Source organism: Dendropsophus ebraccatus, chromosome 9 (assembly GCF_027789765.1).
Source record: "Dendropsophus ebraccatus isolate aDenEbr1 chromosome 9, aDenEbr1.pat, whole genome shotgun sequence".
Taxonomy (NCBI): Eukaryota; Metazoa; Chordata; class Amphibia; order Anura; family Hylidae; genus Dendropsophus; species Dendropsophus ebraccatus.
Genome location: NC_091462.1, coordinates 70376980 through 70390692, shown reverse-complemented (window position 1 = coordinate 70390692; position 13713 = coordinate 70376980). Strand labels below are relative to the sequence as shown.

The window sequence follows — 13713 nt, the reverse complement described above, 5'->3', positions numbered from 1 at the left end:
TTTTATGTCTTTTTCATCGACAAAAATAAAATAACAATTTAGCCATGCTAGCCTTGTATTCTGGATTTGTTTCATTATAGAAGAAAACTGAAAATTTGACACATAGAAAATTATGTATATTGCATATATTCTGAAAAAACAGGAAGGCAAGATTTCTACCTGGAAATATATCAAAAAAATCTTATTTTTAATGAATACATAAATATGCTGCGCTTCACAACACAATTAAAGGAGCTAATTAAAAGAATTTTACACAAGTGAATATTTCAACATGCAGACTTTACCACCTGCTGTTAATACAGCAATTACAGCTTTAATGTGATTAATGATCAGTAGAAAATGAAATGCAAGAAATGCACCAGTCATCTGGGGAAACTGTACATTTAACCCTTTATTCTATAAATACAAGCTGGTACACAATGTATAGCTTACACTTTTCGTTTTAACTTACCTGGGGTCCCAAACTGAATGCAGTTTTCTAAAGTTCGCACAAAATCAGGATCGCTTAGCTTAATGATATGTAAGCTGTTTGCCTTTTCCATATTCTTTACCCATTTATTTGCCTGACCCTGAGGATCAATCATCAATGGCCAACGTCTTGCATTCCTGAAATTACATTTGTGCACATTTATAGCATTGTTTATATGTTACCTATACAATTTAGAACACCTCAAACTACAAAAAGAGCCAACTAATAAGTCATATAAACATACAGCAATTTGCCAAATACAATAGACCCTTTTACCACAACTGTTATCTTAACTACTATTTGTCAAAAGGTGCCTGTGTTGTTTTATCCATGGATCTGTGTGCAACTTTTGTCTGCCTTTTTATAAATGTCACAAACTGCATTGTTACTTATTTATTTAAATGGTCTGAAGGCCATTTTACACAGGATTATTATCAGTCGTCAAAAACACAAAATGCCCCCCCTCCCCCCCAAGAAGGACCAGAGAACAGCCAATGAATGAGAAAATGCTTGTACTGGACCTTTTTTGTGCAGCCACACATCATACTGTATAAGAGTATGTTCACACTGAGCAAATGTGGCGGAATTCCGCCTACCTCAATGTGACACTGTTTCTCTATGGGTTGGCTTGCGCGCCCTGTTGCTTTCATTATTGACATGTCAATTATTTGAGTGGAGAGTGGAGGCGTGCAAGCCCTCCTATAGAGAAACAGTGTCACACAGAGGCAGGTGGGATTACGCTGCAGAATTCCGCCACATTTGCTCAGTGTGAACATACCCTAAACAAGAATGTGTGGCCAACTATGAAAATAAAGGGCTGCATGAACAATCCCTGGCCTAATCTGAGGAGCTGTTAGATTCAGTTTCCTAGCCTGGTGAGCACCAAACCAGTAGCATCTAGGACAGGGGTAGGGAACCTTGGCTCTCCAACTGTTGCAAAACTACAACTCCAATCATGTCTGGACAGCCAAAGCTTTGACTGTCCGGGCATGATGGGAGTTGTAGTTTTGCAACAGCTGAAGAGCCAAGGTTCCCTACCCCTGAACGAGGGGAAACCTACCCCTGTCCAGACAATTAATGAAATTTATACCTGTTTGATACCATTATTTGTAGTTTATTGCTCCAATAAACTGTTGTTACAATATGATAATGGATGACGTAACATCACGTATGCTAAAGTAACGTTTGGAAACTATTCTCTATTGGGGCCCTTAAGTGGCTTCGCTTAATATAATATATACGACTTTGGGCAATCTTTGACATTCTACAACAGTGTTACAATTGGAGGTTAGTTAGGGGGAAGATTAGAAGTGAGAAAATATTACTTTACTGAAAAAGTAGAAGGAACTTCCATCAAATGTGGTAAGTAATTGAATGTAAACCGGCCTGGGATAAACATATATTTATTCTATGATAATAAGAAAAGAAATAATATAAGGGCGGACTTAGATGGACCGAATTGATTTTTTCTACTGACAATCTTCTATATTTCTACACACTTTATATTCATTATGCATCATGTCAGTTATGTTAAATACGTACTTTGCCTCCTGTTTTTTGATCCTGATCACCATAGTATACCTAACTACACTTAAGGCCTTCTGTACTGATACTCACCTACCCTGATACGCCTGTGCTGTAAACTCCTCACCCCGTTCACAGAAATGGAAAACAGGCGGAAATTCCGAGCGTAACCCCCACACACTCCACTCGGAATCACGCCTACTATCGGTTTCAATTGGATGCCTCACGCGCCTCCACTCTCCCTACCTCTCCAAAGAATTGACATGTCAATTCTTTGAGCAGAGAGTGGAGGTGCACAAGGTATCCCAAAGAAACAGATAGCATGGGATAGCAGGGATTCCGGGCAGAATTTCCAACTGTTTTCCATAGTGTGAATAAAAGACAGCGCTCCATAGTATAATTCTGACAGATAACAAAGGTGCGTCAGTAATGGAGGTTCTCACCTAGTGGAGTTGTGCTAACTGCAAGGCACAACTCTTGAGTAAGCATGCAATCAGGACCGCTGCCACTCCCATATGATCCTCACAGGAACAAACATACGACAATACACCTCCTCTCCAGGTTAATCAGACATATATGACACTTGATAAAGAGACCAGGCAGGTCTCGAAACGCGTTGTGTCTGATTAATAAATGTGGGTATTTATTTTTACCTTATGGTAAACATTTTTTCATTTCCATTGGACCTGCGCCCAGCTGACCCATACCTGGAGAGGAGGTGTATTGTCATATGCTTACTTTGTTACTGGCTTTCCTGTTTCTGAGCAGCAGAGCACAATAAACCTGCCGATAATATGGATGCGCTATGTAAGTCCATTGTATTTGTAAGCGGCCACTGTCTATACAGCTGCCTCTGAATATTAATATTACATCTTTTCGTCTCACTAAATATAAAGGTAAAATTAAAAGCTTCAAATTCAGATAAAAGCAGTAAAAGAAATGACATACTGCTATAGTTTTGTGATCACAAATTAAAAGTGGTAATTGCTGTTTGTTTCATGATTTGAATATCCATTTGTGTCGATGTGGTCACTAAAAGTAGGCACATTAACTTGTTTCAGAAGGTTAATAACGCCAGGGATATTATTACTGACACGAGCCAAATCTTCCTTGCTCAATATGTGATTGATCTGATACATGTCTACTTCATCTGGCTTTATTGCTTGATTCATTTCATAGTCTCTCTCGTTAGCACTATAAAGAAGCTCATTTGCATTAATATGAAAATTAGCAGTCATATGTATTTTTCTGCCAAGAATGTATTATAAAACATAGCTACATGAAACGCTCCTAATATCCATGAGGTTCCCATTTTAGATGTTTAGACTTTTGTAATAAATTTGCTTATGAAGAGTCAATACCACCCAAGCTGCATCTACAGTATGTCATTAATCTAGCCAAACAGTACCTTGTTCAGTACTGGTGAGGGGCGAGAACCCCTCACAGCTGACTACAAACGGATAACGCTCTTCCTTTAGCTAGTATTAGATACATTTATTTCTTAAAAGGTATGCTAAGTTTGCATATTTTTAACCCATTCAGCACTGCCTGAAAAATACAGATGCATCTAAATAAATTAAAATACAGTCAAAAAGTTACTTTATTTCAGTAATTCAATTCAAAGAGTAAAACTATACTAGATAGGTTTATTACACACAGAATGATCTGTTTCAAATGTTTATATATTTTAGGCTATGTTCACACAGTGCTTTTTGAGACGAGAATAAAGCTGTACTACACGGCCATAAAAAAGAAGAATAATGACTATTGCCAGCTGTAATTATAAGAATACACCTCCAAAACATAGTGAGTACACAGCCTTAGGCCTTATTCACATGTCCAGCAAAAGTGTCTGTGATTGCGGATCCCACATCACTGATCAACTTAGTGCCCATTAATTTTTATTGTGCTATTCACACATTGTGCATTTTCACAGAACCACCGTTGCAGGGAAATATAGGGCATGTCCTTGGTTAAATTATGACTGCGGTCCGAATTAGCCAACAGAAGTCAATGGGATCTGTGTTTTTTACGTTCGTCATGGATGTCACAAAATGCAGATCAAATATGGGCATGCTCGAGTAACGCTTCTCTCTAATGGTTATGGAATAAAGCTAAAGAAAACCTAAAGAACAGGCTAAATTTTTGTTTTTGTACTGTTTAATGCATAGAGCTTGCATTTTTTCACCTACAGATCCATGAGTCTATGGGATCTATGTTCTTTGCAGATGTCACAGATGTCACAAAATGCAGATCAAATACGGGCAAGCTAGTTAAAGGGGGACACTGGCGAAAGTTTTTGTTATTTCAAATCAACTGGTGTCAAAATGTTATGCAGATTTGTAATATACTTCTGTTTAAAAATCTCAAGTCTTCCAGTACTTATCAGCTGCTGTATGTCCTACAGGAAGTGGTGTTTTCTTTCCAGTCTGACATAGTGCTCTCTGCTGCCTTCCCTGTCCATGTCAGGAACTGCTCAGAGCAGTAGCCAATCCTTTTTGAGGCATCATTTTTTGCACCAGGATCTGTACTATTTTTTATCAGTATCTTGCATACATGAGACTTTTTGATCACTTTTTATTCAAATTATTTCTGGATGTGATGTTACCATGCGAGACTAGGAATGTGCTAATTAAATTTTTTTTTTACGCTGATTGCTCATAGGGATCAATGTAGTACATATTAGTACTGCACCGATTTATGTATTCAGCGCATGATTACTAAGAACTGCTGAAGGCGGCCGTTAATGATCACAGAGATGGGACCAGCTTTGCTGAGGCCAGAGTCGGTAATGGTGCGTTTACACGTAACAATCGTGCGAATTTGCACGATAACGATAGAATTTGAACGATAATTGTACGTGTAAATGCAGCGAACGATCAAACGACGATCGTTTTGTGTAAACGCACCATAAGTATGAGAGATTCTTCTAATCGCATTGTGGGAAGCTGATCTGGCCACCAGCCCCTTGCCTCTGCTGCCTATTTTGGCGATGTGCGAACTAACTACTTTTCATGATGAAACATTTAAAAGTAGTAGACGCTTGGAACAAACTTCCAGCAGATGTTTTAAGTAAATCTACAACTACTAAATTAACTGTATGTAAACATGCCTAGGATAATCTTATATCAATCCTAAGACAATAAGTAATTCCTAAAAGGGCAGATGGACCAAGTGGTCCTTTTTTTTGCCGTCTTCTATGTTTCTACGAGCTGGCTTGTCATTTTGCAGCAAGGGGTTAAGCAGCTTAAGTCAATTTCTCAAAAAATGTCAATATTTTTAACCCCTCGATTACCAAGCAATTTTCTTAATTTTTTTAATTGTTGGCTTCCAAGTGCTATAACCTCTTATGAGGTTATGAGGGCTTATTTTTCACAGGAAAGTTGTACTTTTTATTAGCACCATCTTTATGTACATATGACTTTTTGATTGCTTTGTTTTCGGAGGAAAATTAACAAAATACAGCAAATCAGGTCGTTTTTCAAAAATTTCTAAAGGGATAAATAATGGGATAATATCATAGTTCAGGTTGTTGTGGATGTGGAAAGATTTTTTTAAAAAATTTAATAAAATAAAAGTTTATTTTCCAAAACGTTAATTTTTACTTTTTATTAGTCCTACAAAAGGGAATCTAAAATGCAGTCTTGCAAATGACAATATAATACACTGTACTACTAGTATAATGCAGTATATTATTCGGTCAACATAGCCTTTATACACGACCTAACCGGCCTTGCCATAGGCATAACTGAGTGAACTCAAATATATAGCATACATGGGCTCCTTCATTAGGCCCACTGCTGCTATAGAAATTAATTTACATCCTAGCGATTGAATCACGCCAGTGCTATTAGTGTGGCAAAAGCCCAGAGACCATATAAATGCCGCTATTACAATTCAACCAAAGCATCTAGGGGTTAGACTAATGGTACTTTTACACGGAGCGATAATTCGCCCGATCGCACGATTAACGATTTTGAATGAACTATGTTTTTTTTTATAACAATCAGCGTTTAGACAGAACTGTACATCGTACGGAAAATTCGTTTTGCGATCGTTTAAGCCTATCTCACACATAGGTGAAATCGCTGAAAGAATGTTTACACGGAACGATCTGCGAATTTTTTGCGACTGATCAAAGATGATTTGAGAACATGTTGAAAGATCAAAATGAACGATTTTATGCTGGTCGTTTGATCGTTCGCTGCATTTACACGTACGATTATCGTTCGAATTCGACCGTTATCGTGCAAAAACGAACGATCAATCGTCCCGTGTAAAAGGACCATTATTGTGGACATCAAGGGATTAAAAAGTTGTCACACTGTACTCAGCCAATTAGCACAAACACCTCCAAAGCCTTTAACCTGGGCCAGTTTTAATTTTTGCGTTTTCGCTTTTTCCTCCTTGTGCTTAAAAGACCATAGCACTTGTATTTTTTCACCTAGAAACCCACAGGAGCCCTTATTTTTTGCGCCACCATTTTTGCATTAGGTACACTGCAAAACCAGAAAAAACTAAATGTGTGGCGAAATTGAAAAAAGAAACAAACATTTTTTTTATTGGGGGGGGAGGGTTTACACCGTTCGCCCTGGGGTAAAACTGTCTTGTTATACACTCACCGGCCACTTTATTAGGTACACCTGTCCAACTGCACGATACCACTTAATTTCTAATCAGCCAATCACATGGCGGCAACTCAGTGCATTTAGGCATGTAGACATGGTCAAGACAATCTCCTGCAGTTCAAACCAAGCATCAGTATGGGGAAGAAAGGTGATTTGAGTGCCTTTGAACGTGGCATGGTTGTTGGTGCCAGAAGGGCTGGTCTGAGTATTTCAGAAACTGCTGATCTACTGGGATTTTCACACACAACCATCTCTAGGGTTTACAGAGAATGGTCCGAAAAAGAAAAAACATCCAGTGAGCGGCAGTTCTGTTGATGCCAGAGGTCAGAGGAGAATGGGCAGACTGGTTCGAGCTGAAAGGCAACAGTGACTCAAATAGCCAACTGTTACAACCAAGGTAGGCAGAAGAGCATCTCTGAACGCACAGTATGTCGAACTTTGAGGCAGATGGGCTACAGCAGCAGAAGACCACACCGGGTGCCACTCCTTTCAGCTAAGAACAGAAAACTGAGGCTACAATTTGCACAAGCTCATCGAAATTGGACAGTAGAAGATTGGAAAAACGTTGCCTGGTCTGATGAGTCTCGATTTCTGCTGTGACATTCGGATGGTAGGGTCAGAATTTGGCGTCAACAACATGAAAGCATGGATCCATCCTGCCTTGTATCAACGGTTCAGGCTGGTGGTGGTGGTGTCATGGTGTGGGGAATATTTTCTTGGCACTCTTTGGGCCCCTTGGTACCAATTGAGCATCGTTGCAACGCCAAAGCCTACCTGAGTATTGTTGCTGACCATGTCCATCCCTTTATGACCACAATGTACCCAACATCTGATGGCTACTTTCAGCAGGATAATGCGCCATGTCATAAAGCTAGAATCATCTCAGACTGGTTTCTTGAACATGAAAATGAGTTCACTGTACTCAAATGGCCTCCACAGTCACCAGATCTCAATCCAATAGAGCATCTTTGGGATGTGGTGGAACGGGAGATTCGCATCATGGATGTGCAGCCGACAAATCTGCGGCAACTGTGTGATGCCATCATGTCAATATGGACCAAAATCTCTGAGCAATGCTTCCAGCACCTTGTTGTATCTATGCCACGAAGAATTGAGGCAGTTCTGAAGGCAAAAGGGGGTCCAACCCGTTACTAGCATCGTGTACCTAATAAAGTGGCCAGTGAGTGTATATGTTATTCAAGTTAATACGATTACAACCAGAGGACCTGCACGTTGGTACACGGGGCTATTATGGCTTGACCAAATCATATACAGGCACTCTGGTGTTGATTTTTAATATAGGCCAAGCGGCATTAGTATCAGCCATAGATGGGATGTGCATCCGTTCCTTTTTCTCCAGTTTCCATGATTACAATGATATGTAACTTGTATAAGTTTTATTTTATATAATGGCTTTTCAAAAATTCAAACCATTTTTAAGACATATACTGTATGTTCCTTAAAATCGCTCTATTACCATGCTTATATCTGTATTTCCAGGCTTATAGCCCTTTTATCCTTTGGTCTATGGGGCTGTGTTAGGTGTCATTTTTTGCGCCATGATCTCTACTTTCTATCGGTACCTTGATTGCCCATATGCGACTTTTTGATCGCTTTTTATTAGAATTTTTCTGGATTTGATGCGACCAAAAATGTGCAATTTCGCACCTCGGAATTGTTTTGCGCTTACGCCGTTTACCGTGCGAGATCAAGAATTAAATAAATTAATAGTTCGGGCGATTACACACACGGCGATACAAAACATGTTAATTTATTTATTTATTTTTATTTATGAAATGGGAAAAGGGGGTGATTCAAACTTTTATTAGGGGAGGGGGTTGTTTATTAATAATAAAACATTTTTTTACACATATAGTGAAAGCCCCCCTGAGGGACTTTAAGTATAACTACATTGATCTCTCATTGAGATCTATGCACCATAGTAATACTGCATAGATCGATGAGATAGGCGATCGGATGTTAATAGCTAATAGCCGCGGCATAAAGCACCCGGGATCGCGGCGGTTCAGAGCTCCCCTAGCGATGCCAGGACGTACAGGTACACCCTGGATCGTCTTGGGGCTAAATGCTCAGTCTGGTTCAGTAGGCTACACAATTATGGGGAAGACTATTGACTTGACAGTTGTCCAGAAGACAAATTACTAACACCCTGGCTGGCTGTTAACAGAGCGCTGTGGCCAAGTACATTAATCAAAAGCTGAGTAGAAGAAAGGTTTGGTAGAAAAAGGTGCACAAACAAGAGGGATAACTGTAGCTTTAAAAGGATTGAAAAGGCCATTTAAGAATTAGAGTGGACACAAAAGAAGTAGACTCAGAGAGTCAGGGCTTCAAGAGACATCACACTCAGACATATCCAGGACATGGGCTACAACTGTCAAATTCCTTGTGTCAAGCCACTCAGAACCCTGGGCCAAGGAAAGAAAGGACTGGAATGTTGTCCAAAGTCCTGTTTTCAGATGTAAGAAATAAATTTTGCATCCTATTTGGAAATCAAGGTCCCAGAAACTGGAGGAAGAGGAGAGGCTCAATCCAAGTTACTTGAGGTCCAGTGTGAAGTTTCACAATCAGTAATGGTTTGAGGAACCATGTCATCTGCTATTATTGGTCTACTGTGTTACATCAAGTACAAAGTTATCAAAGCCGGATACCAGGAAACTTTTAAAGCAATTCATGATTCCCTCTACTGACCTTTATAGAGATGCGGATTTCATTTTCTAGCAGAAAGTGGAACCTTCCCTCACTGCCATATGTACCAATACCTGGTTAAATAACTACAGTATCACACTGCATGATCGGCCAGCAAACTCACCTGACCTAAACCTATAAATAGAATAGAATGGGGTATTTTTCAAGAAGACGACAGAACCTAGTCCCAACAATGCAGAAAAGCTGAAGGCTGCCATCAAAGCAATCTGGGCTTCTGTAACACCTCAGCAGTGTCACAGCATCATCCCCTCCATGCCACAACGCATTGGTGGAGTAATTTATGCAAAAGAAGCTCTGACCACGTATTAAGAATATACTGTACATACTTTTCAGTAGCCCAACATTTCTGTATTAATTATTTTTTTTTGCTATTCTGCTTTTCTGAGACACCAACTTTAAGGTTTAAATCAGGGGTGGGGAACCTTTTCTATGTCGAGGGTCAGTCGGGCATTAATAAAATCATTCGAGGGCGCATACTGTGCGCGGCAGTTAGTAGCGTGGGTTTACAGCACCGGGAGCAAAGCAAAGTATTGTTTCCCTAATGCCCCTGCTATTGTAGTTAGCCTGTGATGCCCCTTGTACCTGATGTGAATCCTTAGTGATGCCCTGTAGCCAGAGTTAACCTCCAGTGATGCCCCTGGTTAACCCGATACTGATGTCCCTGGTAGTCTAGTTAACCCCCAGTGATGCCCCTTGTAGTCTAGTTAACCCCCAGCAATGCCCCTGGTAGCCTAGTTAACCCCCCAGTCATGTCCCTGGTAGCCTAGTTAACCCCCCCCAGTCATGTCACTGGTAGCCTAGTTAACCCCCCCAGTCATGTCACTGGTAGCCTAGTTAACCCCCCCTCCAGTCATGTCCCTGGTAGCCTAGTTAACCCCCCAGTCATGTCCCTGGTAGCCTAGTTAACCCCCAAGTCATGCTCCTGGTGGCTCTAGTTAACCCCCAGTGCCTGTCCCAAATAAAAAAATAAACATCCCACTCACCATTCCTCCGCTCCCACCCTGCCCAGGCCCTCTTCTCTCCCCTCTAGCCTGTGCCGGTCCTCTCCTGCAGGCGGCGCACGATAAAATGACATCATCGCACACAGCCTGCAGGAGAAGGAAGACGTGCGCCGCTCTGGTGGGGAAGGAGCCGGCACAGACAGCATCCTCCTGTGTCTGGCAGCTGTCACAGAGACATGAGGATACTGTATGCTGGCTCCTTCCCCACCAGAGCGGCACACATCACTAGGGAGCTGCAGGCCGCATCGGGAGGTCTCAAGGGCCCCCACCCCTGGTTTAAATCATCAACATTAAAAGAAATATACTTTTGAAATCGATCATACTGTGTGTAGTGATCTATGTTTCACTTTTTGAAAGTTGAATTACTGAAATAAATAAATTTTTTAATGATGTTCTAATTTATTGAGACGTCTATCCACAAATTTGTTCACTTTCCAAGTCTGTTACTTGGGCCTTCGCGTCGTTTCTACTGAAAATTCACACATCTCTAAATATAAAGGTCCTATTTCATGGAACGATTATCGTTTATTAACTCGCTCCAACGAGCTCGTTAACGATAATTGTTCCGTGGAATAGATGTAAACGAGCGAGCAACAACTCCAAAATCGTTGGTGAGTCGTTCTAATTTTTTTTCAGCATGTCGAAAAAAAATTGTTGGTCTTTGAAAGATAATTCGCTAATCGGTTCGTAAAATTAGAAATCTTTCAGTCATTCGTAAAAAGGTTTAAAAAAAGTAGGTGTGTTGTATGGTCATGATCACCCCGGCGAACGTTTTAAACGACCATGTAACGACCACAAAATAATCGTTACACTACATAAATCGCTCACGTTCCAACGTGTGTTATGTGTTATTGTTCGCTAAAAAAAAAATCATTTAGTGATCATTAACGAGCGGTCATTTGAGCGAGTTTATGAACGATAATCGTTCCGTGGAATAGGGCCTTAAGCCTAAGGAGCTGCTGAATGGGAATGACTTCATGCTTCTTTCGACTTATTCTCCTGATTGTTGTGGGGGTCTCAGCCATAAAAACCCAACTGATCAAAACTTTTGACATACTGTATCTCTGTGTCACTGCATAGGAGAAAAGGTATCAAATGGTATATATATTTTATTTTTTTTTTTTTGTTGCAAAAAGTCCCACGCTTTTATTGCATTACCAACAATACATTTCTGTGTCATATCAAATTGTACGAAAATGTGCTAAAAAAATAAATAAAAAATAATAGCATCACCCTAGTCCCCATGTTGGCTGTGGATTTGCACCTCAGATTTAATGAAGTGAATGGAACTAAACTGTAATACCACATGCAACCTGGGGACAGGTGTTATTGCATGAAAGTAGCTGTGTTTTTTTCTAATCCTGTGTAGCCATGCCGTTATAACAGCCAAAAGACATAAAGAGTGACTTACGAAATGATAATTCCATTGTCAATAGAGAAGCTATCCGAAGGTAAACCTGCAATGTTCCATGCTCTAATTTTCACCGGCTCGCCTAATGTGCTGGTGAGAGAGTAGTCTTCAGAACAGGGTAAATTTTTATTCTTGCACATTAAGCTCCATTCTTTGGTTTGCATCTGCAAGACAAAATTTTAACGGTAAATACAAGTAAAACATAAAATAAGATATTTTTAAAAAAACACCCGCCAGTCATGCTGCAAGGGTATTTGCAGGTAATTATCTTGCTTTAAAAAGGCATTCTTATGATTCATCCACAGACAGTGTCATAAATGTCTGATAGATGAAGATCCTGCCTCTGGGACCCAGAAATATCTCCAGAACAGGAGCACCCCAAACCCAAGCTATTCTCATTCACTGCTAAGGGAGTCACAAAAACAGCAGAGTACATGTTTTTAAGATCTGTTATTTAGTTTAGTGGACTATTAGGCTCATCTGTCATTTAAAAAAAAAAAAGTCAAATGTGGGTTTTCCAGCTAGTACAACCCTTTAAAGACACTTAAAATGGACAAGTGGCCCCATAAAGTAAGTGCTAAGTGCTATGCTATGTCAATATATTAAGATGAGAATACAAGATAATAATAATAAATAATAATATTTATTTGTATAGCGCCAACGGATTCCGCAGCGTTGCAGAGTTGATCCATCCAGTTTATTTTTTCAGAAGCTTTGAAAATTGGTTACCTGTAGTCACACATTTTCATACGGAAGAAGTGTGATTTTAGAATTAACAACAGGTAATTCTGTGTCTGGGTAGATAATTACTCCTTGTAAAAGACTGATCATACAGTCATATGATAATATAATAAGACCTGTGCAATCTCTTGAGGTCACGGTAAAGGAGAAATCAAGGGAATTGTAATTTATATATTCATAATCCAAAAAAGATAACACTGAAATCACTAAAGACATAGACATGATGTGATTATGGCACCAACTGGGATAAATTAATTTAATGTTTAATTATAAGGTACCTGATTATTCTTTATGTTCTCCTTGGTTGTTAATTACTCATGTCTTTTCTAACAGAAACCCTTCATTATACAGATAATGTCGCCTATTTGGTTCAAGTACAAAGTCTGTAAATAAAATACATTCAATGCGCACTAACAGGAATTTATTCATAACAAAGTAGGGCACCTGCACAAATAGTGATTCCCTTTTGTAATGGCCACTCCCTCTATCCTCTGGGCCTTTCCAATCATAATGGGATGACTGGTCAGTGACCCACATACACAAAGACAGTGTGAGACTGGCGCTAACGCTACTCCTGCCAATCTGTCCCTTCCTTTTGGGGAACCCAACTCCTAAGAGGTGAGCCCCAACCAAAAGACTGCAGGCTACACTGGCTAGGTGCAAAACACAAGACAAAGACGAGACAGACAGTACACAGTAAAAGAGAAGTCAGCAAACTGGGACAGTAACAGTCGGGCTACCCCGTACCAAGTCATGAGGCAGAGGAAAAGTCTGATAATCTAAAGCCAAGGTCTAGATACACAAGAATATAAGGCAACAGGGAATATAGTGTAGGCACTGCAAAGAAGGCTTTATAGCAGGCAATAGAACATGGTGCGAGTAGTCGTATATAGGGGCTGCAGTCACAGTCACAGGGCTAGATAAAGGAAGAGACTCCAGCCCCTCCTTCAGAGCAGAGCTGACTGTCAGTGGCGTCTGCCAGTTAGCAATCACGAAGAAGCAAATCAGCTAAGCGCTGAGGTCGTAAAGTGATGCGGCCCCAGCCACAATGCTGTTGACTAAGGGCGCTGCCGTTGCGCTCTGTTACTACCACATGCTAGCGTTAGGAGCCGGCAGGTGTCGGCTCCTGACACATAACCTGTGCAATCGGCAGTGTTCAAATTGAAAATACTAACCTTTTTTTTTAATTTTATTAATTTGTAATAAACTTTG

The 13713-nt window shown here is 40.1% G+C and overlaps 1 protein-coding gene across 3 annotated transcripts in view; it reads right to left on the bottom strand.

Annotated features, from left to right (window-relative positions):
* The window catches only part of DNAH7 (dynein axonemal heavy chain 7), a 262909-nt gene that overhangs the window by 49245 nt on the left and 199951 nt on the right, over positions 1-13713 (bottom strand). For all 3 annotated transcript variants that reach the window (XM_069983597.1, XM_069983598.1, XM_069983599.1), the window contains 2 exons: positions 11761-11924; positions 452-606 (listed from right to left, as the gene is read on the bottom strand). In XM_069983597.1, coding sequence (XP_069839698.1) covers positions 452-606; positions 11761-11924 — 319 coding nt within the window. The remainder of the gene's footprint in view (positions 1-451; positions 607-11760; positions 11925-13713) is intronic.